The sequence below is a fragment of the Antedon bifida genome, chromosome 8, assembly GCF_963402885.1.
Source record: "Antedon bifida chromosome 8, ecAntBifi1.1, whole genome shotgun sequence".
Classification (NCBI taxonomy): domain Eukaryota; kingdom Metazoa; phylum Echinodermata; class Crinoidea; order Comatulida; family Antedonidae; genus Antedon; species Antedon bifida.
In genome coordinates, this window is record NC_136233.1 from 357,450 (window position 1) to 384,957 (window position 27,508).

Consider the following 27,508-nt stretch of genomic DNA (forward strand, 5'->3'; position numbering starts at 1 on the left):
GGCTGGATAAACACACTACTAATCAAAACACAAGTTTGTTGTTCAGGATTTTCATGATCGCGAAATGACACGAAGCACATTTTGAACCTTTTGTACAATGACAAAAACTACTCCAGATTTCCGAAATCAGATGCTAATGGTATAAAATATATATTTGTATATTGAAGAATTCAAGTATCTTAGACCTAGCTAAGCTAGGCCTAATATAAAACGGCCAGCCTAGGTTAGTTAGGCCAACGCAGCAGCTAGTCAACTACCACAATCTAGGCTAGTAATAAAAACTAAATTAGGCCTAGCTGGGCTACACCACGACCACCAGGAAGTTTATTCATCCCCTATAACACTTCCTCTTGTGTAATACCCCGGCCCGTATCATACAATAATAATAGGCTAACAACTCAAATGAGTCAAGTAGTACTTAGTTTAGTAAGGTTATTAAATTTTATTACAATTGAATAATTACATTGATCCATCGTTTCATGAATTATTAAAAACAATATTTAATTATGCAAATTGATAAATACTTAATAAATAATTCATCATCAAAGTCTGATATTGTTTTATTATTGTCTGTGATTATTATTCATTGATTTATACAGTGTTGTCATTTCCATTTCATTATATTAGTATAAGTTTGATTTATTTAAATTTAGTCAATTTATATTTTATTTTTAGTTGATGGTTATGAAGTGTTAGTTAAAATGTATCTTGCAATCTGTATACTGCTTTTGCATGTGACTGTCGTACAAAATGACAAACTACAAGATAGAGAAGAGAAGATGCCAACAATTGACAGTGACACCCTCAAATGGATTCATGCCATCTATGGTGGACTTGGTAAGCACTGATGATCGTTGAATAATGGATTTTAAACATTGTTAATATTGGTTTGTGATCTGAACTCAAACTAAAGTTAATAGGCAAATGCAGTCTCATTCAAGTTCAGGAATCTCTGTATGATTTCCATTTACTTTGTTATGAAAAAAACGCCCCCAATTTGCAGAAATAATTCTATTATCGAAATAATTCTATTACCAAAAAATTGTTTTTCAAGATATTTGTTTACGTTATTTCATTTCTTTATTTTTTATTTTAGGGCCAGTTTTGAACAGTCCCCTAAATAGAAGAACACGTCGATCAGAGAAGATAATCATAAAACCTGTACCAGAACAGATTCACATCTCTTATGGAGACAACCCTACAGAAATGGTAGTTGTCTGGAGTACTCCGTCCCCTGGACTGCCATCTGTCTTGTACGGCCTAGCTAATGCTAACACAACTGAGCAGACAACCGGGACAAGTAAACATTTTACCTTTGGAAATCCTGAAGGTCTTCAATATTTACATCGGGTGAAGTTGAAGGTGAGATTGGGAAAGAATTACAAAATGCAAATGAGTTTTTATGCGGACAGTGTTTGTTTGCTCCTTTATGTAAAATGTATTGCCTAGTAGTATCATTATCTGAGGTAAATATGCAACTATTTTTGTCCCCCACCCCCACCTCTTGGATCCATTACAAATACTTACTGTACTGTATTTAAATTTATTGTAATATTATTTTGGCAGAACCTTTCACCAGGTAGCAAGTACACCTTCAAAGTACAAACAGATGATGAAGAGAGCCAGCCCTTTGAGTTCACAGCTATGAGGGATGGATATGACTGGTCTCCAAATCTCCTTATTTACGGTGACATGGGGGTCAAAGGTGGTGCTCCGACCCTGTTGCCACTCAACCGGGAGGCGTCGTCAGGACTGATGGATGCCATCATTCATATCGGGGATTTTGCGTATGATCTTCATGATGAGGGCGGTAAGGTGAGTGTTATACAAATTATAATATGCATAGTGGCTGCAGGGTTCAGTGTTAATTTGTATTTTTAACATACAAGTTCTCTTGGTCGAACTAGATGAAGGAAAAAAGAGAGAATGATTTTTTTAAATTTGTGTATTGTTGCCAAGTATACTACATAGTCTGTATTAAACAGTCATCTACAAGTTTGTTTTTCTTATTTCAGGTTGGTGATGATTTTATGAATAGAATTCAAAGTTTGGCTACAAAGCTTCCCTACATGCCAGTTGTGGGTAACCATGGTGAGAATAAATAAATATTTAAGTATTCATTTGTTTCTTGCTAATATTTCATCTATGAAAAATATTAATGTTAGCATGGCACTTAATACCGATACCCTGTGTTATGTTTTCATTGCACCTGCATTCACACTAAATTGAAAAAAGTTAACTGATATTTTCCTGAGTTTCCAGAAATAAAGACGTTTACTAAACTTACTTAGTATTACTGTAGCTTGCTCATCAAAAGCATTACTTTAGGAAATCCTTGTTATCTTTTGAAATCCTTGATATCTTTTGAAATCCTTGTTATCTTTTAAAATCCTTGTTATCTTTTAAAATCCTTGCTTATATGTCTGTGTTTTATAAAGTATTAGGATTATGAACGTTTCAAAACTGTTATTTGGAGGAATTTAATAATATTTAAATCCTAGACCGGACATGTAATCAGATAACCAGTGGTTCAAACATCTCCTGTATAGGAATGATTATTGATTATGTATTAATCCCTTCCAATAATAAGGATCTCATCTAATCTGAAGGATTAACGGTGTATTACTCTAAGATGTCCATGTTAGACAAAATGTAGGAATCTAATATATAAAAAAATGATAAAATCAGCCAACACAATATTACAATATGGTACATTGGTATTTAATCTTCACCCTATTGTATATTAAGGGTCTTTCACACCTGTTCCGGCATGAATCTGGTCCAGCGAATCGAACGTTAATGTTTTCATAGTGCTCCACGCAGCTATGTGCCTTGCCAATCGATATGCGCCAATCACGTGACCTTATATGCATGATACATTACTACATAATGTATCAAATTTTTATATATTTACTGAAAAAAGTCTAAATTCTTTATTCAACTATATATTCACTCGTATCGTCTAAAAATACTGATTTGTGTTCAGAATCTCTACACAGTAACAGGAAACGTTGATACCCATCTTAATGAGTAGAAAAGCCTCAAAGGGTGACCAAAGTGTAGGATCAGAAACATGATATGCTAGCCATAGCCTGCAAGATATCTAGGACAGTTCAAAGTATTAATACTAGGGTGATATTTATCCCCAGGGTACAATAATTATCCCCAGGGTACAATAACTATCTCCAGGGTACAATAATTATCCCCAGGGTCCTGATTATTGTTATTACCATCAGTTATTATACCTTGTAAAATGTGTAAGTTTTAGGTACAATTTTCTACTTACATTATATGAAATAATGAATAATGTTAAAGAAAGGGCATATACTGTTTAGATGGACAAGTATGAATCCTATAAGATTACAGTTAAGGTTATCTTAATCCTAAAATAGTTAAACACTCAAAAATAAATGTATTTAATCATCAGCTGTTAGTTTTATATCCAGGTTTGTGAAGGGAAATGTATTGATAGCTTGTCATCAGGGTCGAAGTGTTATCTTTGGTGATTTTTGAAGGGTGCTTTGTCAAAATATTTGATCTTCATCCAAATTGTTGAAGGCCGATCATTGACTCGATGCATTACCCTTTTGTATCTAGACTTATTGGGACACAGGAGGGCATTACACTAATACCTCTTCCGCAAGGGGGTCAATATTTGATTGTGTAATCCAGGTCGCTTTAGTTGAACCCTTTTGCCAGGGCCATGTGACGTCCACTGTTATCGCGTTATACTGTTTTTTAGAATAACTTTTACAAAAAAACAAAAAACTTTTTAATCCTATAAATATGTTTATAAAAGTATGTAAGTCAAATGTTGATAATATCCATTGTTATACTGAATTTGCAAAATAAAGTTTATAATATATTTTTTAATTTCATGGTCTTGGCTTTAACCAAAAGTATAAAGCTATACTTGTGTACGAAAAGAAATATTATATTGCAAGTGTTTTGTATGGATTAGGATGCACTTTGCTTAGTGTAATATGAATCATTCAAGAACATTAGTTACGCGAGGTAAATGGGTCACATCCTTTTTATATAAATGTGAGAATCCTAAAGTGGTTACGCCTTTTTTATAGTGTACTTGTCACAAACAATTACATTCACTAATTTTCAGGAGCAATGCCCCTTAGTAAGGGACACTAAGTAAGGTTCTCCATAGATCAGTGCCCCTTTACTTAGTAAAGGATGGGGACGTTAAGTAAGGGACATATTATACTGCTTCTCATAGAGCAATGCCCCTTTACTTAAATGATAAGAACACTAAGTAAGAGACATATACTGGTTTTCCATAGAGTAATTTCCCCTTTCCTTAGTAAAGGAAGTATCATTATGCCTATCTATAGATTAAACTTTAATATGAAAGTCATTTATCATTATAGGCCCAAAATTTAAAAATGTAGTTTTAACTTTTATATATTATTATTAAACTATTATGAATATTCACTCTGAAATCTACGTTATTGTGTTGATAGATTCGTATTGTCACTAAAACAAATATGTTGACATTTAATCTGTTTATATTTTGTTTCAGAAATTGCAAACGAATTTAGTCATTACCGTTACCGATTTTCAACTCCTAATACTGACTGGCCAATTCCCATTGATAAGATGTGGTACAGTTTTAACATGGGAAATGTACATTTTATCATGTGAGTACCCACAAGTGACTTTTGAAGATAAAGGTAGACACAATAGTTTGTCTATTTCTACATTGTACTGACTAATTTATATTCAGGTATGATGTGCCACACTATTCTAGTGATAATCAGTTAGGATGATGGTAATTACTACATTTCTTTAGCATGAATAATCATGCTCAAATGTGCTTTACATAGCACATTATTACCTGGGTCATTTTTTGGATCAAACACGTATGGAAACATACTCCCATAATGCAGCTAGTAATTAGCGCAAAGTTGTGTCTTTGATCTAACCTGGTATGATATTCTTAAGGATAATTTACAGTGAATGTTGACCACTACATTGTTACCAAAATGCCACAGTGTGGTACCCCAACTCATGTTTTTGCTGTGCAAGTTCTCTAATTTTGATAAATGATAAATATGTTGGTATAGTGTCTTGTCGTTCCATTGTACCAAGAATTCCTAATACTTCATTTTTCAGCTATTCAACAGAAGTATTTTTTACTTACGGTCCAGACTATACACAATATCAATGGTTACAAGCTGACCTAATTAAAGCTAATAAGAACAGAGACAAACAACCGTGGGTCATTGCGTTGGGTCATCGTCCAATGTACTGCTCCAACTCAGACGGGGACGACTGCACACATACGTTCTCCAGAGTCCGCCACAGGTATGTATAAATAAATAAAGTTTTTATTTGTTTTTATATATTTAGGCAAATTGCCAAGGATAAGTCTTATTACAAGTATTTGGGAGTGGAGTTGTAATTTGTCATTAGAAAAATGCCTGACATGACAGGACTTGAACCCATGACCCTTGGATTGGTAGCCAAACATCATAACCACCAAACTACAACTCTACTCTTAAGGTCAATTTAATATATCGAAAAATGCCTTAAAATGCTGAACAATCAACAGAACCATAGCAAAAGATTATTAATGAAGTGCAAATTAAAAAGGTGGGATTTGGGGAGTTGTTTGTGTGCTTTTGTGTATGATGATGTATGGAACGGCAAATATAATGTGAAGGATTCTAATATTAACGTTAAAACTGTTCACATCATCAAAAGCAAGCAAAACTTATTGATGATTTTTTTCATGCATTAAGAATGATGAGGATTTGATGTTGTATGTGTACATTGACATTAATGTTTATTATTAGAATTACATGATGGAATACATAAATAATGTAATAACTTAATGATTTCCCAAGATATGACACTAAGCACATTACAATGTTGTTGGTCTTAAAATTGCTTATCTTTCATCTTAAATCGCATAATCTGAGATTTAAATTTAGCTTTAAATTGGAAATAGTCATTTATCAATTCCCAATTCTCACTGATTAATTCTATTTACATTCATTATTAAGTAGAATTGTCATTTTGTTGAATCTATTTTTTGGCGTGGGTGTGTAAAGAGATTTGAGATTGGTCTTAAAAAGTTACTTTCCCACGATTTCCTCATTTCATAGTTTTTTACGGGGCATGCATTTATTAGAGATAAATTTAAAAAGAACATTTTATCTAAGGAGTTGTGTTGAATGCATACCCATTATCTTATAAGTTATACCAGTGTGCAAGGCAATCCACCTTCTAAGGTGCTATCAGTCTACCATCTATTTCTAAATCTCTTCCATAAAAAGACTTCAATATAGATGTGTGTTTTGATTGATAGTTTGGTAGATTTACAGCGTATTAAATGTTACTACCAGTTAAGTAATTGGCTTAAAAATGTTGATTTTAGTCCCATTAGAATGAATATAAATATCACTAGCTTTCTGTATTAAACTTATCTGCAATAATCTGTTGCTTTTGTAAAGAGTTCATTGGCTTGATTGAGGTAATTCACGTCTTTGACTTTAATTTGTGTCGAATCATATCTTGAATATGATGTTTACTAATGCTTTGTTCGCATTGAACTTTTAAAATTTTAATAAATTGTTACTGTACTTTAGCCAAGCCTCTAAGAATAATTGAAAATGTGATGTGGCCATATATGGACATGATGATGTCATATCACTACCATATTTGGGAATATCACTACCATATTTGGACACATCACACTTTTTTTGTGAAACAAGTTTGATGGTGTAGACAGAGCTTAATGCATCTCTAGCAGAACTTATACTGTATACTCAGCTTGTTTTAAATTGTCAGCTGTCAGTGTGGACAAGAGAGAACCAACTTGCCTGACTGTACAAGTCTGCAAGTGTGATGTTTGTTTTAAATTGTCTGTCAATTATTTCCTTTCTAATTTTTACGTTCGCACGCAACAACAATCACACAGTCCTGTTTGTCGCCAGTAGTCTTAGGTTTAAATGATAAGATTCATAAGAATGTTGTTTTATTTTTAATTTTGCTTAATAATACTTGTATTAATTAGCGGTGAATGATAGCAAAAGTTGATTGTGATTAAAAAATCTTGTGTTGGGCAAAAGAAACAAGAAAACAAAATTATTAGAAAATGTTTAGATTCTTAAAGAACATTTTCAATTGATAGGAAATGTCTTACCGTGATAAAGTACAAGATAAAGACCTACTAAGTACCACCATGGCATGATGTACTGCAGAAGGTCTATAACCATTTTAATTGATTCATTGCCAAAATGAAGTCTTTGATAGTTTGCATTTAAGCCAAATTGTAAAATGGCGTGATTCTCTGATCCAATTTATATTTTAAATCAAGGCTGATTTGATTGAATATAATATCAAAGCCAAAACACATGATAAAAGACAAAAATATATATTGAGTGATGGCCATTTTAATTTGAAATAAAAGTTACTACAGAATCCTACAGATCATTCTCAGATGCAATAGTTTCTAAAGCCAACTGACCCATCGGGATTTCACTGACCCATAGAGATTTCACTGACCCATAGGGATTTCACTGACCATTCACTAACCTCGATCTTTAAAATATAAATATAGCTTTCATATCAACCATTATATTATATTTCAAACAAAAAAACATCTTATTTAAGTTGTCTAGGCATTGAGCATGGAATGGCCTTTTAAATCTTAAGTCTCTAACTTAAATTCATCCTTGGATTTGATAATCTACTTTAGATTTCAAAGGGTATTGAACTTACGATCTAAAATTCAGAAATTTCTTCTACTTTTTTGTTCAACTTGTCTGTGTGATTTTTACATGTTTAGCGTGTCACCGGTGTTTCCTGAACTTTCATCACTTGCTTAGTGCTTCCCCCATTAACTGCTAACCGCACTCAGTATTACTCATCATGTCAGACCTTCAATCTACTATTAGACTGCTGTTTTTTATAAAAACAGTTTGTGGGCGCAAACAACACTCTTTTATTTGTTACTTTTCAATTGAAATTAAAATATAATTATTTGTGTTCCTGTACACTTGCTAATTTATTGTTAAATAAGTAAGAATTATTCTTTTATTTCACATAATTATCATATCCATATAAAAGAAGAAAAATACATGAAAGTACAGTACCACACTTGAATCAATTTACAGAGAGAGTAGCAATATTAAATTTGTTTTGTGTATGTGGACACACATGTACTTAATCTTACAAAGTTATACTGTATAGCGTCAAATATAGTTCTATCTTTGATAGCGATGAATTGTTTACAATTATGAGGGCAGTATAATTATTTGTGTTGTGTAGAAAGGTGGTAGATGATACATTCAGTAGCTGTATGAATGGTGTTAACATTACAGAGGGCAGCAAAACTCAAAGTAAAGTAAAGTCCAAAAGAATGATATTTCAGACAGTGGTGCTAATTTCTACTTATCACTATTGATTTATCTTTTAATATCAATTTACAAACATCTTCTCTCTTTTTTAAGTTTGGAAGAACTGTTTCATACGCAAGGTGTGGATGTCATCTTCCAGGGACATGAGCACTCGTACGAGCGTCTTTATCCAATATTCAACAATGAAGTGTTTTCTAAGGATTACACAGATCCACAAGCTCCTGTACACATAATCACAGGTGCAGCTGGCTGTAATGAATTCAATAAAATCTGTATTAATCCAATGTTAGGACCAATTAGTAAGTATTCCATGAACTTAACCATTTTATAATTCTTAAGAGTTTTATATTTTATATTTGATAAGCTGATGTAATCCATCTCCTTCTCTTTTTAATTGCCCCATGATGTTTACTGATATTAATTATTCAATGCAATCTACATTGGCCCACTTAATTAAAAAACATTTCATCTGTGGATGGAGCATAGAGATATACAGTATTATCTCAATTGGAGAGTGGAAAGAGACAGGGAGAGGGACAAACAGAATGACAGATAGATTGAAGTCTTATTTATTCCAACTGACCAAATGGTTTTGACTCCCCACTTCTTAGATCATCACTGTCATATTAACAGTATTCAAATTTCATTATTATTTCATAGAGAGTTGGTCAGCGTTCCGTGCCTGGTTGCCTGGTTTGTACAGCTATGGCAAACTAATGATAGCCAATGGCACACATCTACAATGGCAACAAATCCTGTCTGTTAACGGTCAAGTTATGGACGATATATGGATTGTCCAGCATCATCATGGTCCGTTCAAGATGCGTTGATAAACTTTAGCAATATATATTATTATCGGGTATTTCTAATATTTTTATAAAAATGAAAATTATCTTAAAATTTACCAAAAAGTTTGTTGGAAAATTAAGCTTATCAAATAAGTATGTACTTATGTTTTGGTTGGTTGTTATGGAAATATAGCAGCATTTTACAAACAATTGGTTTGACATTCTTCTATGCTAAGTTGTGTGCTTGGGGACGCTTACGTGTTATTGCACGTGACCTTTGACCCCCTGAGTGTGCAAAGACAAAAATCCTTTTTCTGGGTAAATTTCTCGGAGTATTTAATGTTGTGTTGCTGTAAGTTTAAATGGCAAAATAAATGATATGATGATGGTAAAAGATAAGTGCCAGTATTAAGTAAGTTGGCTCTCATATCGTCAGTCTACCAAAACTGGGTGACAGCACCCATGACAAGCATACCTTAATTTAAATAATTACAAATTACAAAATAAATTTAAAGAGTAATACTAATATATATTCATTTTAACTATAAATAATAAATGATAGTAAATGTTTTATTTTAATTCTATATCTAGCTGGTAGTTTCTAATCTTTAAATTAAACATTGTTCATGTTTGAGTAATGTTCTAATGTGACGTTTTAAACACATTAGAAAAAAATATGCACAACATAATTAATATAGAATATTTTTGTATCATATGTGTTAAAATATATTTAAATGATGTCTAACGGTTTTTCTGTTTTTCTTTTTATTTTTTGTTTTAATTTTAAGAATTTTTTTGTTCATGGCTCTTACAATTATCTATTATTGAATAAACTAAACAAAGATGATGCTTGAGTAATACTGTCTTCTATGCATACTTCAAATGTGTAAAAAAAATACCGTAAAATATTTTCGTTTTATTCGAAGTAAAGGGGAGAGTTTATTCATTTTAGAGTATAATTATTAAGGTTGTTGGCATAAAATCTAATCGCGCCCTCTATTGACAGTCAAAACCAACAAACAAACAGTACACACACAAGAACTGTAAAAGATGGTGAGTATCCACAGTTTAATTTCTTTAAAAATACACCTTTTTGGTGTTTTCATAAAATGTCCTCAATGGTGGCTGAGCAAATATAGAAGCAAAAAGTATTAGATTCGATTGTTTGGTCTGAGTTTTCTTGTGGAAATAATAAATCTTATCTTAAGTGTGATACATAGCGCCGTGACAAAGCGAAAACCTCATTGTCGATTGAACTTGTTTAATATTTCGAGAGGGCTCTCGCCCCATTCTCCACACTAGGGGACTAGGCCTAGGTCATAGGTGGCCTAGTAGTAGGCTAGGCCTATTATTAAGTAATAATGAAATAAAATACAAAGTGGATATTATTTTTCAGTTGTAGAATTATAAACCATGGAGCTTAAATAAATTAGTCAAAATTATTTTTATTTTTTCAAGTACCTAGGCCCTATTTAATTTATTTTTTTTTTATTACACTTTACACTCACTCAGATCATGGAGGTTTATTTTTTACCTCCATGCTCAGATGGATATAAGCCTTAGTTTAGTGCATCGTTGTTTGTTGTTAATTTCGTATTATATATAATATATTATTATTATGTACAGTATTATATTGATTTGATATATTTCAGGGTCAGAATCAATCTGGTCTTCCAAACAGTGGTGGACAAGGACAAGGTGGGGACAAAAAGGATGACAAGGTAGATAAATTTAGTGCCATTATTTATTAAATTATTAATTATGGGATAAACTGTGTCTTTCATCTACATTTAATCATATCCATTTTTTAAAGTAATTTAGATAGTTGTAGTATTAGTATTTTCTTTTTAATTGTCATAGGATAAAAAGAAGAAGTATGAACCACCAGTTCCCACACGAGTTGGAAAAAAGAGAAAAGTGAAAGGGCCTGATGCAGCAAATAAATTGCCACAAGGTAAGGTATCATTAGGAAACAAATTAAACTATTCTATTTTTATAAAATATTTGTAAAATTTTATGAATATCAATGTGTTTGGATTGAAGTTCCTACAGTATTAAATATACAATTAACTGGTAACTTCTAGATTCATTATACCATATTATTTAAAATGCTACTAATTTCTTTTCCTAAGTAACTCCACATACAAGATGTAGACTACGACTTCTCAAGATGGAACGAATTAAAGATTACCTTCTCATGGAAGAAGAGTTCATCCGTAATCAAGAACGACTCAAACCACAAGAGGAGAAGGATGAGGTATTTGCCTATTTACCCCTTTAGGATTAAAATGTCTTTGTTTAATTTTTAGCATTTTGAATATATAGCATTTTATTTTTGAATATGTAGTACAGTTAAAAAGGAAAACTTTTCTTTTGCAGGAAGAAAGGTCAAAGGTTGATGACTTGAGAGGGACTCCAATGTCTGTAGGTAATTTGGAAGAAATCATCGATGACAACCATGCTATTGTTTCAACTTCAGTTGGATCTGAGCATTATGTCAGTATCTTGTCATTTGTTGATAAAGATTCACTTGAACCAGGATGCACTGTTCTCCTTAATCACAAGGTATTTATACATATTTACATAGTTGTACTGTATTTATATTTTCTATAAATGTTATTGGACGCAATTCAGTTTTGTACTGCCATATTCTCTTAGAAATTTGTTTTAATTGACATGAAGTAAACCAACTTACTGACATCTTTAGCTACTGTAATGATGATTCTTTATTATTCAAAGCTTCATTTAAAGAAATAAGAGGAGAGCACTCAATAGGTCCCCTTAAATTTTCAAGGAGCTCGATTTTTTTATCTAGTTCACCGGTGAAAATGTTGTCGTGGGAAATTTCTATTCATGTACTTTTTGTCAATGTCTGGAAAAATTGTTGAAACTCTGGAGTTTTGCTAGGTGTATGTGAAAGGTGCATTATTATCTAACAATCTCCAGCCTAATTATAATACTTACTCCATACTTAGGTACATGCTGTTGTTGGTGTGCTTAGTGACGATACAGATCCAATGGTTTCTGTTATGAAACTGGAAAAAGCGCCTCAAGAATCATACGCTGATGTGGGAGGGTTAGATTCACAAATTACAGAAATAAAAGAGTCTGTTGAATTACCGTTGACACATCCAGAGTATTATGAGGAGATGGGTATAAAACCTCCTAAAGGTGTCATATTGTTTGGGGCACCAGGAACCGGTAAAACGCTATTGGCTAAAGCTGTGGCCAATCAAACGTCGGCAACGTTTCTCAGAGTTGTTGGATCTGAACTTATACAAAAATATTTGGTAAGTACTTTGATGCAGTGTACATACAATACAACATATTAGCGATATTTCATCGTCACAATGCACCAACTGCAACTTTGCAGCTATTGTGTCTAACAGTCATCCTACCAAACAATTTATGATGTCATCTTGAGCCAATTCAACATATTATACTGTATTATAATTTGCACTGTTTTGTTTCAAAGGGTGATGGTCCAAAACTTGTTCGTGAATTATTTAGAGTTGCAGAAGAGCATGCGCCATCCATTGTTTTTATAGATGAGATTGACGCTATAGGAACAAAAAGGTTTGTTAAGATTTTTGTATCATTCTTTTTAAATTTAAAGTACTATGGGAGGAATATATAATATTTGATGGATTGGAACACACAACCAATCTTTTTATTAAAGCATACATTAGTTTTAAGAAATATAGTCTTAAGCTCTGTAGACAGAGCTTTATAAATAGTAATCTTGTAATTTTGAATTTATTATTTGTTGTAGATATGAATCAAATTCAGGGGGTGAACGTGAAATTCAGCGAACTATGTTAGAACTTCTTAACCAACTAGATGGATTTGACTCTAAAGGTGATGTCAAAGTCATCATGGCAACCAATCGGATTGAGACTCTAGATCCAGCTCTTATTAGACCAGGTAATACTTTTTGTTATGGAATTTCATGCAGTGTTTTACATACTGTACGTTGATATGGTGTGCATGGTTATTTTATGAACCTTGACCAATGACCATATGCAATATTATTTGATAAACATTTGTTTATTTTTATCCTAAATACAGGGCGAATTGACAGGAAAATAGAATTTCCTTTGCCAGATGAGAAAACGAAAAGACGAATATTTAACATCCATACAAGCAGAATGACGCTTTCAGACGATGTGAATTTAGATGAATATATCATGGCAAAAGACGACCTATCTGGTGCAGACATTAAGGTAACTACTGTAACAATTCAAAAACTAAATCTTCCATTCCATGCCGGGAATATCACCTTACATTATTAAAGGGATGTGACTAAACAATTAAAATTATATTATATTTAATTGCAAAGTGTATCAGATGAGTGTAATGTTAACAGGTTGTCTTGATAAGTGTGGTTTTTGCCTCATGTTGGATAAATAAAGAATTTTACTTTGAAAACCATACCAGCATGGTTAGGACATAGGAGAAATGGTTGGACTGTATTCTGTCATAAAAGGGCTAAAGATTAAGAAAAGTAAACAATATCTGGTAGCATTTATCTGTATAAAAATGAATACTAATACATTATATTATAAACATAATATTTTCATGTTTTATAGGCAATTTGTACAGAAGCAGGGTTAATGGCACTAAGAGAAAGGAGAATGCGTGTCAACAATGAAGATTTCAGGAAGTCTAAAGAAAATGTGTTATACAGAAAGACAGAAGGAACACCAGAAGGACTGTATCTGTAGTTATTTGGTTTAATGTAATGTTCACATAATGAAACTGCTTTCTTACATTGCTCAAGAGTAAAACCTGTATCTATTACAGTCCCAATAAATCTCTTCATTTAAGTTCATGCTTGTTGTAAGTCTGTACTTATTTATTGCACCTGTCTCTATTACAGTCCCAAAAAAATCTCTTCATTTAAGTTGATGCTTGTACTTATTTATTGCCAGACACTTAATTTACCATCCCATGAGCATGTAGCCATCACTCCTGGTAACACAGGATGATAAGCCACATCAATACATACATCATCTTTATAACATAACATTTTCTTTATAAGTTTTGAGGTTTTGTAATTATAGAAATATACACAGCCATCACTGCTACCACTTGCTACTGTATTCCCATCAGGTGAATAATCAAATCCGATTGGATAACCTTCTATCTATGAAAATAAACAAAAAAAACTTTGTGATTCTTGTACACTCATTTTCTTCTGAATCAAAGCTGTAGTGTTAACAATGTATATACAGTTGGACCTATTACATGGTGTAAGACCAAAAGCTATACATAAAACAACCACTCCACAACACGTAGATCCTATAGTTAAGGCTGTGGTAATGTTTTGTTTACCTTGTAGCCAGGCCTAACTTACTTAGTCCGGGACATACCCAAACTTATATGACTAGATTCCTCCATAACTTCCTATCTGCATAGCTAGGCCTAGAAGTACAACCTTTTAAACATACCTTATGACTTTCATATCTCTTAAATTTGTTAAGCTTGTATGGTCTTTTACTTGAAAATATTGCAATGTAGTTAGCATTGGATTGTGCCAGAAACACATTCTCTGTAGGATGGACTTTTAAACAAGGACATGTGTACTTCTCCTGTAACAAAAGGAAAATGATTATTAAAACTGTACAATACCAAACATCCATTGTAAAGTAATAAAATGTATACAAAGTTAAAGGCCTAGGCAGGTGAAACAAAAATGATACGGATACCACGTCACAAGCAAGCTTTCACTATGTTACTGTTTGCTTCTATGCTCTTCATCAGCCCTGCCTTGTGGTCCCATATTTTGAAAACTGGGGTAATGTGAAATTTTTTTTTTAATCTGTAAACTTCAGTCTTAACTGCCTTAACAGGAGGCTATGAGGTTCTTCACAGTATAGGAAGATGATGATATGCGCTTGGTATAATACATTGTATTTATTTAATCTACATGGAAATCTTCTTACATGATATAACTGATTTGAAACAACTGCGGCAGCCCTGAAATCCCAGACCATCAGAGTACGATTTGCAGTGTCTCTTCCAACAATACTACTAGATGAAACAAATTCAGACCCATTAGAAAGAAACGCAACGTCAAGTATCTCTCCAAATTTCCCTTTGTATTCATTGACCACCTATGATTAGAGAAAGGACAAATGACAGGAATAAAATGGTACCTCATTCATTATACACTGTAGATATCAGGAATGCACCTAAAGAGGACTGGTAGGAAGGGGAAAACAGAACTTTTAAGTACCCAAAAGTTTCTTGGGTGTGTAAAGCAGCTGTGTCTACACTATCAAACCAGTTTGACAAAAAGTGTGATGTGCCCAAATATGGTAGTGATACGATATCATCTTAAAGTTTGATAGTGTAGACAGAGCTTAAAGTTGAAATTAGGCTGGTTGGAAGACTTTGCTAATGGGTGTTCCTGCCAACTTCTGCCAATCTTTACCTTTCCACTGGTGGTGTCAAAGCAGTAGATTGTAGAACCATAAGTTCCTGCCAAGAATAGTGTTGGTTCAGTAGGATGGTACTGAAGACATGTGATGCTGGATGATGTCTGGAAACTTTCTAAACATTTACCTTCAAAATTTAAAACAAAAAGTTCTGGAATAGTGCTCTGGTGCAGAGAGAGACAAGTAATGAGTATAAATAAATGAATACCATATAAGATAAAACTAACAATAGTAGAGAGGTATAAATTCAAAGGCAAATTATTGAAAAAATGACAATGCTGTGGGTATCAGTGGCTGGATCTCAATGGAGATACAAAATAAAATAAGCAATGAAAAAATGACAATGCTGTGGGTATCAGTGGCTGGATCTCAATGGAGATAAAAAATAAAATAAGCAATGAAAAAATGACAATGCTGTGGGTATCAGTGGCTGGATCTCAATGGGGATACAAAATAAAATAAGCGAAAAGCTAAATCAAATTGATATTTAAGTAAAACAGCCAGAAAAAGTAGCAGAGCTTTCGGTGAACACTAGCCCTTCATCAGTGCAAGTCAACAATACAGGTATATATATTTTATTATTCAGTTTTGTATAATTATATTATGTACCTGTTTGTACATCATGTAATTTAACCGACTTGTCAAAACCACCACTAAGAATCCGACGTCCACACATGCTCCACTTGGCATCCTTCACTCCATTTGTATGCGATTCAATTGTTGAAATGCATGTGTTAAAATCCACAAAATCCCAAATCTTTACACTGTTATCAAATGAGCTAGTGAGGAGTAGATGACTGTACATTGGGATATTCCACCTGACGTGTGTTACTGACTTAGCATGTGCTTTATTTAACGCCATGTATATACATTTTGGTAACTTTGAGTATTGTTTGTCACCGTTTGCAGCGATAAGAGTCGGCGTTGAAAATATATCTGAACCAATCGGTTTCTTAGCAGTATATTTGTGGTACGAAACAAACGTTAGTTTTTGTTTATTTGAAACATACGGCTGAAGATCTTGATTTGGCAGCTGCATGTATGGCCTTGTATTTTGTCTACTCCACTCGCTATGTCTTTTAGATTTTATTCTGTGTTTGTTACGATATACAGAATATGGTTGAGTATCAACTACAGCAGTATCTTGTATTTCTGGTGCACGATGCTCAAAAGGTTCTATTTTGTACGTTTGTGAAGAAGACGGTTCTTGATTTCTGCTTAACTCAAATGCATAATTATTTTCTGGACTTTGAAGTGAACTTGAATTGTTTTGAAAATGGAAATCCGTTGAAGAAAGTGAAAAGAAATCAAAATTTTGTTCCTCGGTGACTTCCTTCGCACTTCGTTCACTAGCGACACTAACACTTGTGTTCAAGACATTTCCATCATCACTTGTTTCTTCATTAGAATCGTCCTCACTACTTTCATATTCTTTCAAGATATCCATAACATAAAGACCTGTGTATTATTATTTAATATAGAAACAAATGTATTTACTACCATATTATATTTTATCTTCTGTTCATCATCCAAATGTTTACTCTTTTTTATTCCTTTAATAATTAGATAGAGTGAAATTTCACTCTTCTCTGGTTTAATAGAATAAAATATCTATTTGAACAGATTTTGTCCTTGGTGGCCTTTCATGAATTTGAGCGTTCCATACCCGGCGTACAAAACCCAACAACACACCAACCAATCATACGCAAACTAAACCAACCAAGCATGGCAATTTTATTTACTGTATTTCCTGAGAGACCTACTCAGCTGCTAAGCTAGCTCACGTACCACTAAAATAATATGCAAAACAACCTGAATATTAAACTGAATTTTAACACAATTTAAAGGCATTTTGTTGCTACATTCTGGCTGCTGCTGTGTTCGGCAGTTTTTACTTCACCTTTCACAAAATGGACTAGTCGATTGTGTTGAAGGGGTGTCGCAACAGCTCACAAGATTTGAGGTATATTCAGAGCGTCATTCTGACGATGGAGCATTCTCTACTTCTCTACGGAGCGCCATTTATGCCTTTATTTACTTCCGAAATAGAAATAGTACTACGGTAACTGCTCAAGTGGATCACATTTGGCACCGGTGGAGCACAGTGATATAAAATAGAAATACATCACTAATTTAAATAAATTTTCATATATTAATACACTGTGCTCAAGTGGACCCAATTTGGCGCCAGTGGAGCACAGTGATATAAAATACAAATAAAGTCACTGAATTTTAATATCTTTTTGTATGTTAATACACTGTGCTTAATTGAACCCAATTTGCCGGGGAGCACAGTGGTATATAGAAATAAAGTCACTAAATTTTAATAAATTTAAGAAACAACAATATCCTTTGTGTTCCCTTTAGCAGAGTCAATGTTCTTAAAAGTGGTTAGGCCTACATCAGTAGATTAAGTTTATCTTATAATAGTTTAGTCCAGGCCCATCCCCATATCGACATTTTTAATTCAAATTTTTATCTGTTTCGTCGTAATTTAAGTGTTTCTGAGTTGTTGTAATTGTCTTTGTATCTGTTAAACTAAGCTGTAAGTGGCGGATTTGTTTCTGCTGTTGTTTCTGGTTTCAAAAACTAGAGACTTAATATTTAATTTCATATTTCAATGAAAAGGTGCACTTTCCGGAGACAAGCTCTATTGTCCTGGTCTTATATAGTTTGTTTCATATCATTTCAAATCATGTAAAGTGCCATTTTTCCGGGCGGGAACCTATACAGCTCTATTTTTCAAAATTGTCTTTGCTCTGTACTGAAGATTCTTATATATGTTGTTAAAAAAGAATAATAGATGTCATTTCCGGGGACCTTGCAGCTAAAGTTTGGTATGCCGTGCGTTGTTATGCAAATGAGTTTGTGCAGGTGTATTATGGGGAAGATTCACGGTAAACACGCCACACTGTTAAATTTGATGTTGTTAATCTTTACATTAGAAAGTTGTTCATTCAAATCATGTAAATAAAACATTTTCCGGGGGGAACCTAGCAGCTCTTCTCTTTTAGTTTGCAAAAGTAATCTCGAAAAGAACTCCATGTGGAAAAGAAGCCCACACAAGAGTACTAAAAATGAAGGAGCACATGGGCTTCTTTTCGAGGTTTTATGGCAGTCTATTTAATGGAAAATAATGCCATGCAACTTTGTTATTTAAAAAAAGGTCCACTTGTTTAGGCCTGACATTTACAACCCTCAAAATATCACGCTTTCAAAATCAAAGAAAAACAATATTTATTTCCAATTCCAAAAAAAAAAAAAATATCCGTAGAGGTTCGAACCCAATCTACTAGAGTTGAGAGCAACCAAACCTGAGCATTACCCGTTCGGCCACAAAGTAGTACATGACTGAACAGCTGATAATAGTCTATTTATACGTGTATTACGTAATTCATCATTACGTCATAAATATCCTATTAACCTTGATAAAACCAAAATGATCAGTTAGCTCAGTCGTCTGAGCGTCGTATTAACAACACGTATGTCGTGGGTTCGATTCCCACGCTGGTCGGTGGAATAGAGTTAAGGCTATGCGAGCCACTGTGTTTGGGGTTCACAGATCATACGTCCCCCTTTCCACCACACATCATGAGGCGACAACATCAATGCATCTGGTGATGTGGTGGAAACGACCCCAAAAGGCTGTGGCAGGGCCTTAGTGCTGAGGCAGGGAGAGCACATTTAACATCTTTTTTGTTTTAAATTTTTTTTTCAACCTGTATTCGATCTCGTAAATGTTATGTTTGCCGCCCTCAATTTAAAAAGAAATTGAATTTATTATATATTCATCGCAGGTGTACGAAACGGTTTGGTGCATTGTTATGCAATGGTCACGTGCAGGTGTAGTGGGAAAGATGCTATTGTTATTCGCGGTCAACACGCCACACTGTTAATTTTGATTTTGTTAATAAATGTTGCTACATTGGTAACGAAAATGTCCGATTAATGCAAGATATTGTATTGTAATATTATGTTATGAATAAACGTTTAAATTAAGGTAGTTGGTGTGTTGGCCAGAATCCCAGAATAAACATGTTTTAAACAGATAGTTTGTCTCCGATGGTTTTTGTATGGGGTTAATGGAGAGTGAAATAAGATAAAATATAGAACATTTGCAAAGATGCCGATTTCTAGACCAATTTCGGGCTAGGCCTTAGGCATATGAAGTCGAGTAGAAAACTCCACCTAAAATTTTGAATGAAGTAGCATCTGGATGGTTGAAATTTTAACATTATCATAATTATCATAGGTGACTATGTATAGTAATAAGTATAAGTATATAAGTGCAATTCTGGGCTCTATTTTCATTATTAGCTCCATGGTGGGCTAGTACTGGAGACTTAATATTTAATTTCATATTTCAATGAATATGTGCACTTTCCGGAGACACTAAATAAGTATTTATCTTAGACAAACGCAAGTTATTAAAATCACTGATATGGCTTGAAACTAATTTTTCTTTTGCATTACGGATGGAGTAACCGATATTTAACATATATAGCAAGTTTGAATATTTTTGAAGTATTTCCAGAAGTATTTTTTGTCGATGTTTTAAATACGAAAAGATATTAACATTCAGTGACTTATTTATAGTTTATATCACTGTGCTCCACTGGTGCCAAATTGTGGCCACTTGAGCACAGTGTATTAATATACGAAAAGATATTCAATTCAATTCATATTTATAATGCGCCGAATTCTTTACAAAAAGATAATTTCTAAGGCGCAACGCCAGAACCGCTAGCACTCGTAAACTTGTTGAAATAAATATGATTTCAGATGTCTTTTAAACATATAATATTGAAACTTATTGAAGCGACTTCAAATTAGGTCCACTTGAGCACAGTGTATTAACATACGAAAAGATATTGAAAGTAGTGACTTATTTCTATTATATCACTGTGCTACCCTGGTGCTAAATTGGGTCCACAGTTACCGTAGTACTATTTATATTATTGAAGTTAATAAAGGCATAAATGGCGCTCCGTAGAGAAGTAGAGAATCCTCCAGTCGTCAGAATGACGCTCTGAATATACCTCAAGATTTTGTGTTTTTCGTGGTAATTGTTTTATCAAAGATTGTATAGCGCCGCCTAGCATCGCTTTTACAGTCTTTGGTTTTTATTCTGGAAAGAACGAATCGGGAAACATGGCGTATTTTAGTAGTTTTGGTGGTGGTTTTCCTCATTCACACGGCAGAAGTAGAGAAATGGGGGGAGATTCTACTCTTTACGATTTATTAGGTGTAACAAAAAACGCTTCAGAAACTGAAATAAAAAAGGTTCGTAATTACGTTTGATAAAATGTAGGCCCTTCTATCTGTGTGTAATTCTTTTGTGTCATGGCCATGGTTCGGCGTGCGAACACAGACGAGGCCGTGTGTGGATGCCTTATGATAATATATCTCGCTTTCTTGGGTTGACCGTACTTTCTTGGCTGTGTTAAATTAGGTGAAAAACAAGTATTTGTTATGAAATACCGTTTCATTGTGGTTAAAAAAGAATGTGGGGGTTTCATATTATCATATATTTATTTATATAGTTATATGCCTGTATTGAATGCATTTAAAAAAACATTTTTTCATTCGTTTTGTTTGAAATCTGAGGCCTGTGTGTGGGTGGGAACAACGGCCTAGACTCGCCGGTTTGGCTACTTAAGCTGGTCTACTGTATCGTGTAGACTACCTAGGCGGCTGGAATATCCTACTATCTATATAGTGGTAACCTCCACCAGTTGTATTGTCTTTCTTCGGCTATTTTATTTGTATTTTCAATTTAATTCATCAGTATAGTTTTCATGACTGACTAGGCGTACGTCTACCAAAAGGTAGAGTGACTATCTTAATTGTTATATTACAGTAATAGGCTAGTAAAGTAGGCTATCATAATAGCACACACATATTTAATCCCTTTTAAAAAGCCTATTTGAAATGAACGTAATAATTTGATGCAATTCCATGTAAAATTCATAAATAGAATAGGTCTATGTTATACAATGTGAAGTTGGGAATTCCTTATGTGTCTAAAAATAGTAACATTTCGTAGAAACTGCACCAGAGCGACAATGAAAGTTTTCTTGTTTGTAAATTATTTGTATTGTTTTTTCACAGTCATATCGTAAACTTGCTAAACAGTTCCATCCTGACAAGAATCCTGATGATGGTGAAAAGGTACAAATCAACTCATATACATACACTAAATAAATAAAGTCATTTATTATTTTTCCAAAAAATCTTCCAATAGTTTTAACTGGTAAAGAATTTGTCAAATTAACCAATGATATAATGTGTAGTCTTGGTAGATAGGTTTTCTATCATTTCTAGTACTGTGCCTCCAAATTAGTATTTTTATTTTGTTTTTGTCTTGTATTAGTTTAAAGATATTAGCTATGCTTATGAAGTTCTAACAGACCCTAGAAAGAAGGAAATTTATGACCGATATGGTATTGAAGGACTTAAAGAAAGTGGATCAGATGGCGGACCAGGTAATTTAACTGAAATAAAAAATGAATCTGAATGAAGCATTTACACACTAAACTAAAGATTTTAATAATTACATAATTCAACCAATTGAATATTTGAACATTTTGTCAATCTTTTAAGGGTTCCCACCCGACAATAAGGGTCTCCACACTACAGTGATTTAGTTCACTTTTGGGGTGCCCTGTTTCATGTTCTGGCTGTTATTTATTATTATGTTTTTGTGTATTTTATTGTTTTGAGACAAATAAATGTTGGGACATACATGTATGTGGTGGAAGCTGTGTTATTGTAACAAAACATGTACTACAAAAGTGTTCAATTACATTGTATGAATGTATTGTTTTTATTTGCAGGAGACATGGATGATATATTTTCACATATATTTGGGGGTGGGGGTGGTCCATTTGGGTTTGGAGGATTGGGAGGTTTTGGAGGAGGTGGAATGCATAGTAGACATAGGAAAAGAAAAGGCGAAGATAAATTGCATCAACTTAAGTAAGTCATTTGTTATTAAGTTTAGATTTAGAAAAATGTATTTTTTTATATTATTGTATTACCGTAATTTAATATGATTTGCATATATTTTCCATAGATGAACTTATACAGTACTAAGAAACCATGATTTTTAAATGTACAGATTTTAAACAAAAAGTAAGGGTGTACACTGAAATAATAATTTAATTTTTGTAGACTTTCTTTAGAAGACTTGTATAATGGCAAAACATCTAAGCTTCAACTTAGTAAGAATGTTATATGTAAGAAATGCAAAGGGTAAGTAAAAAATGTTTCTTGCTTTTCTAATTTAAGCAATTAGGCTAAACTTAGCACCAGTTGTAGAAGCTAAACTTAAATTAACAAATCAAATGAGTAATCTTTTATGAAGATAAAGAATATAATGAATGTTTGATTTCTTAGCTATGGGGGAAGACAAGGTACAAAACGTCATTGTAATCCATGCAATGGCCGTGGAATTCGTATCATTACGAGGCAAATTGGACCTGGAATGGTTCAACAACAGCAGCAAGTCTGTACTGAATGTCGGGGTGAAGGTAGGCCAATTATTTCAACCTAAATCCTCAAAAATGATGGACATCATATCACTACCATATTTGGCCACATCACACTTTTTTTGTCAAACTAGTTTGATAGTGTATACAGAGCTTAAGCTAACATGATTCAGTAATGATGTATTGATTTTGTTGACAGGTGAGGCTATGAGAGAGAGTGATAAATGTAAAGACTGTGATGGCCGCAAAACAACCAAGGAAACTAAAATATTGGAGGTTACTGTAGAAAAGGGGATGAAAGAAGGACAGAAAATCTACTTCAGAGGAGAAGGGGACCAGCAGGTATATTGAGAATTCTTAAAATATTGTGTCAACTCCTCCAAACACATCATTGGCTCTCGTGAAATTTGATTTAAAAAACAGATATTTTTAGAGTGTATCGAGAGTTTACAGTATATAATTTTTTTAATAAATACAGTATTATCATGAAAATGTTAATGGTGAGATGGTTACCTGTACACACAAATACATACAGGATATAATTCATGGTGTCATTGTGAATGTCAAATTTAGTTTAAACTTGCATTGCAGTTAAAACACACAGTAGAACCCCTATTGATGCTTGGTTCTCACTAGAGATGCAATGCAAGGGCACAATGTAGGGATCTAACCAATCACAAGCGATGGAATATTCAAGTGGTCACTTGTCATTGGTTAACTCACTTGCATTGTATCTTTAGTTGGAGCAATGCTTTTGGGGCACCTACTTTACTCTTAAATAATTAAAATATTTTTAAAGTACTATCTTACAAATGTTTAATTCTTTTTACAGCCTGGAGTAGAGCCAGGAGATATTATCATAATTGTAGTTGAAAAAGAACATGATGTTTTCAGACGAGATGGGGTGGACCTTTTTATAAACCACAAGATTAACATAACGGAAGCACTGTGTGGATTTAGCTTTAGTCTGACACATCTGGATGGACGTGAACTTATTGTGAAAAGTCATGCAGGGAGCATTGTGAAACCTGGTTCAATGAAGCTAGTAGAAGATGAAGGCATGCCTTTACACAAAAACCCACTGGAGAAAGGCAATCTTATAGTCAAGTTTATTATAGAGTTTCCAGAAAGCTCTTTTGAATCTGAAGATAAACTTAAGGTATGTATGTTTGATTTGAGGTTATGTAATACCCTTTTCACAGTTATAACCAGGTTTGATCTCCTGATTTATCAAACGTTTTCATACACACATACGCGAACCTCGAGAAATCGCGGAAGGAAAGCGTAGTTGCGGGCTATTTGATTACTATGATTGGTCATTTTAATACCAAAAATATCTACTGAAACATATGAGTCTTGAGACGACGCTTGAAATTAAACAGAATCTCTGATTCACGGATGCAAGTGGGAAGATCATTCCATAACTTGGGTCTTATTAGGCTTATTAAGCTCTGTCACCAGAAACACAGTATGTACAACAGTTCAATTCTCATTTTTATTATTGTTAATTTTCCTTAGGCATTAGAGTTAATTTTGCCAGACAAGCCTGAAGCAGAGCAACCTGAAACGGAGGAGTTTGAAGATGTTGTGTTGATGGACCTGGATCCAAATTATCGCGATGGAAAGTCACGGTCATCTCACGCTTACCACGAGGATGATGATGATGATCCAAGGCACGGAGGACCAGGGGTGCAATGCCAACACCAATAATACTGTCATCAAGTTAACAAATTTACTATTTACAGAAGCTTGTCTTGTCTATCCAAATTAAAGCATTTGCTTATTTGTGTCAAGTACAATACTTTACAGCATATTGGAAGAGGATGTAAATGGATGGAAGTGAACTTCATTTACTTCATTTGTGCATTGCACATTTGTCCCGTTGCTATTTTAAGTTTAACATCACCTAGATTATATCATCTGAATTCGTTCATTGACATGACCCTTGACATGACCCTTATAGATCAAAGAAGGGTCTAATAAGGTATTTATGTTACCATTCACATTTACGCGACTCTACAGCTCACTATGTCGGTCGGTTGGTCGGTAAACACTAACTTGAGCACGCTACTGCAGCCATGTATATGGCCTTGTTTTACAGTAAATCATTGATTAATCTTGTATCCATAATTATTCAACAACTGTTGAACTAAAGCTCTGTCTACACTATCAAACTAGTTTGACAAAAAAAGTGTGATGTGCCCAAATATGGCAGTGATATGCTTACATGTAGTAGTGATATGACATCATCATGTCCATATATGGGCACATCACATTTTTTGTCACATAAAGTTTGATAGTGTAGACAGAGATTAACTCTAATCTCCCAGGCAGTTTCATGCAGTGTTGATATGCCTAGTCATGCAGTGTGTGTGTTGCCAGGTTTCAGAAAGTATATCTCAAGTCCAGTCCCATTTTTTTCTTAGTAACATAAAATGTAGTAGTAAATTAATTTACACATTTTATGTAAACATTAGCTGAATGGAACCATGTCAATTAGTTAGTCACCTGACTTAAGTTATTACATAGCTGCTTTGATGATCTTAAACTTAATAATCATTAAGTATGTACAAATATATAATAATAGTTAAGTTCCTGCAAAGTATGCACTCAATTTCACCCCCATACAGATTTATATTTTAATTTGGTTTACCCGTCACTTTTTTTATACCTGGCATTTGAAGTTAATGTGTTTTTAAAATCTTATGATAATTTGATAAATACTGTACCACATGGTGTGTAAATAACAGTTCTTATATAGGATCCGACTTTCTTCAGGAGAAAGTATATATACTGTATATACAGTATACCGTATTTATTTGAACGCCCAGGGCATTTATTGTTCGGTAGCTTTTTTTAGCGGTGTTTATTCGAGGGAGGCGTTTATGTTTTGGGTGTAATATGGTAATATGTATATCCAATTAAAAGCCCCCTAAGCACACAGTATTTATATTGATGGGTTTTTCCATATTAACTATCTTCATTGTCATTCAAGGCATCAGTTCTGGTAAATATTAATTTTTTAAATGTTCAAAGATTATAAATATACAAGCCAACAGTAGTGTAATCAACTACAGTATTATAATCATAGGTTATTATATAGGATGGGGTCTTTGTAAAGTTGATTAGGCATTTCTAGAAAGAGTAAAATGATTTTATATTGGTGAAATCATCGAGAAAATAATCAAATATTTGATGATTTGTTTTACTTCTTTGTGTGTATAAAATTAAGTGTTTCATAGGGTTGTAAAACTGTTGTAGATGATACCAGGAAAATGTGTGACATGAATAAGCGACATAAAGTATGCATTTAAACATGAGGTTAGATATTTAAAGACTGTAACATACATTTACATAACTGAAATATCTGTTTTTCTCCTCCAATTTTCCAATTTTATCAGTTTTGAAAATAGCTCTCATTGCAAACAAATTATTTTAAAATAATTACTAAATCTTGGTTCCCATCAGCTGTATTATGAACAAGTTACTCTTTAATCACACAGGTTTAAACTTGGTATCAAGTTAAGTATGTACTAAAATCAGAATGATTTCCTTCATGGGATCAGTTTGTAGATTATTTTTAATGATGAAGCCCAATTTACTAAACACTGTACTTTCTTTCTATGTAGGGTGACTCTGACATAATTATTTGCATTGAGTGCAGTGAAACTACACCCTAAGCAATTACATTTGAACTATGAACTATTCATTTGAGTGCTGTAAATGTATATTATCTAACAATACGAGTTGCAAGGGGTTATATAATGTCTTAAGATCTTATCCTCTGATATCGAATACCCCTACTCAAAACATTCCTAAAAATACATACAATGACCTTACAATTTCAAATTATATGGCCGACTAATTTTGTTCATTTGCTAACTTAATACCTCCAGGTATGTTTACCTCACTAAACGTCTACCATCATGATTGTTAAACATTTATTCCCATTTAGTGTCAGTAGATCGCACAGAATCTTTGAAAAATGCTAGTATCTAATATATTTTTTAATTAATAACATTGTGAGCTAAAATCAAAAGGGCTGAACTTGAAAACGATTTAATTCTTGTTACGGTGGTACCTAATATCTTAAATGTGTTATATGTAATTTAACTGTAATGATCACTTTTTATGCTGCTTTTATTTTCAACGGCATATTTATGGGCGTGTAGTGTTTCTGTGTCGTTTGAACGGATATAGTGTTTACATTAATAAAACAAGTTAATTACTATTAATATATACAGTATGTTGTAGATAATTCGTTTTGAAAGTAAAGCGCACGTTTGTTTAGCTATTTTAATCCATGTCGACTTTAATCCAAATCTCTTATTAGTCAAGGTCATTTGTCAAGCAGGGCAGGTGCACCAAAGGTCAAGTAATGTTAAGGGCTCAATTTTTGTTTTAATGTAGAC

At 33.3% G+C, this 27,508-nt stretch overlaps 4 protein-coding genes across 6 annotated transcripts; 3 read left to right on the forward strand and 1 right to left on the reverse strand.

Moving 5' to 3' along the window:
• Positions 1-24: 24 nt before the first annotated feature.
• Positions 25-9,873, forward strand: LOC144849875 (acid phosphatase type 7-like). The gene is made up of 9 exons (XM_078706969.1): positions 25-139; positions 676-837; positions 1,097-1,362; positions 1,567-1,815; positions 2,016-2,091; positions 4,535-4,652; positions 5,128-5,319; positions 8,472-8,677; positions 9,039-9,873. Exons 2-9 carry the CDS (start codon positions 702-704, stop codon positions 9,206-9,208), a joined length of 1,413 nt encoding a protein of 470 aa, XP_078563095.1. The 5' UTR covers positions 25-139; positions 676-701; the 3' UTR covers positions 9,209-9,873.
• Positions 9,874-10,171: 298 nt separating this feature from the next.
• On the forward strand, positions 10,172-13,997 carry LOC144850337 (26S proteasome regulatory subunit 4). Its single transcript, XM_078707599.1, has 10 exons — positions 10,172-10,219; positions 10,819-10,887; positions 11,027-11,120; positions 11,299-11,423; positions 11,546-11,731; positions 12,142-12,456; positions 12,642-12,742; positions 12,939-13,090; positions 13,235-13,389; positions 13,756-13,997. The coding sequence occupies exons 1-10, from the start codon at positions 10,217-10,219 to the stop codon at positions 13,888-13,890; spliced, it is 1,335 nt and encodes a 444-aa protein (XP_078563725.1). The 5' UTR covers positions 10,172-10,216; the 3' UTR covers positions 13,891-13,997.
• A 75-nt stretch (positions 13,998-14,072) lies between these two features.
• LOC144850336 (WD repeat-containing protein 25-like) lies at positions 14,073-17,564 on the reverse strand. 3 transcript variants are annotated; one of them, XM_078707596.1, is made up of 6 exons: positions 17,395-17,557; positions 16,216-17,064; positions 15,603-15,733; positions 15,112-15,282; positions 14,617-14,757; positions 14,073-14,312 (listed from the first exon to the last, which is right to left on the reverse strand). In XM_078707596.1, exons 2-6 carry the CDS (start codon positions 17,051-17,053, stop codon positions 14,088-14,090), a joined length of 1,506 nt encoding a protein of 501 aa, XP_078563722.1. In that variant the 5' UTR covers positions 17,054-17,064; positions 17,395-17,557; the 3' UTR covers positions 14,073-14,087. The 3 variants fall into 3 exon arrangements, with proteins under 3 accessions (XP_078563722.1, XP_078563723.1, XP_078563724.1); XM_078707597.1 differs by having other exon boundaries at positions 17,419-17,520; XM_078707598.1 differs by having other exon boundaries at positions 14,113-14,308; positions 17,395-17,564.
• Positions 17,565-20,727: 3,163 nt separating this feature from the next.
• Positions 20,728-27,333, forward strand: LOC144850339 (dnaJ homolog subfamily A member 2-like). Its single transcript, XM_078707601.1, has 9 exons — positions 20,728-20,889; positions 21,718-21,777; positions 21,980-22,091; positions 22,443-22,584; positions 22,780-22,860; positions 23,005-23,138; positions 23,296-23,438; positions 23,929-24,255; positions 24,615-27,333. The coding sequence occupies exons 1-9, from the start codon at positions 20,758-20,760 to the stop codon at positions 24,804-24,806; spliced, it is 1,323 nt and encodes a 440-aa protein (XP_078563727.1). The 5' UTR covers positions 20,728-20,757; the 3' UTR covers positions 24,807-27,333.
• Positions 27,334-27,508: the final 175 nt, after the last annotated feature.

Excerpts from the sequence above, each read along its gene's own strand:
- LOC144850339 (XM_078707601.1), top strand. The coding sequence starts at position 20,758 with ATGGCGTATTTTAGTAGTTTTGGTGGTGGTTTTCCTCATTCACACGGC. Across the intron at positions 22,585-22,779 it reads GATAAATTGCATCAACTTAA|ACTTTCTTTAGAAGACTTGT; the intron begins GTAAGTCATTTG and ends TAATTTTTGTAG. Across the intron at positions 24,256-24,614 it reads AATCTGAAGATAAACTTAAG|GCATTAGAGTTAATTTTGCC; the intron begins GTATGTATGTTT and ends AATTTTCCTTAG.
- LOC144849875 (XM_078706969.1), top strand. The coding sequence starts at position 702 with ATGTATCTTGCAATCTGTATACTGCTTTTGCATGTGACTGTCGTACAA. Across the intron at positions 838-1,096 it reads TGCCATCTATGGTGGACTTG|GGCCAGTTTTGAACAGTCCC; the intron begins GTAAGCACTGAT and ends TTTTTATTTTAG. Across the intron at positions 8,678-9,038 it reads TCCAATGTTAGGACCAATTA|AGAGTTGGTCAGCGTTCCGT; the intron begins GTAAGTATTCCA and ends ATTATTTCATAG.
- LOC144850337 (XM_078707599.1), top strand. Across the intron at positions 11,121-11,298 it reads AGCAAATAAATTGCCACAAG|TAACTCCACATACAAGATGT; the intron begins GTAAGGTATCAT and ends TCTTTTCCTAAG. Across the intron at positions 13,390-13,755 it reads TATCTGGTGCAGACATTAAG|GCAATTTGTACAGAAGCAGG; the intron begins GTAACTACTGTA and ends CATGTTTTATAG.
- LOC144850336 (XM_078707596.1), bottom strand. The coding sequence starts at position 17,053 with ATGGATATCTTGAAAGAATATGAAAGTAGTGAGGACGATTCTAATGAA. Across the intron at positions 15,734-16,215 it reads ATTACATGATGTACAAACAG|GTAAATGTTTAGAAAGTTTC; the intron begins GTACATAATATA and ends TAAATTTTGAAG. Across the intron at positions 14,758-15,111 it reads TTTCAAATCAGTTATATCAT|GAGAAGTACACATGTCCTTG; the intron begins GTAAGAAGATTT and ends CTTTTGTTACAG.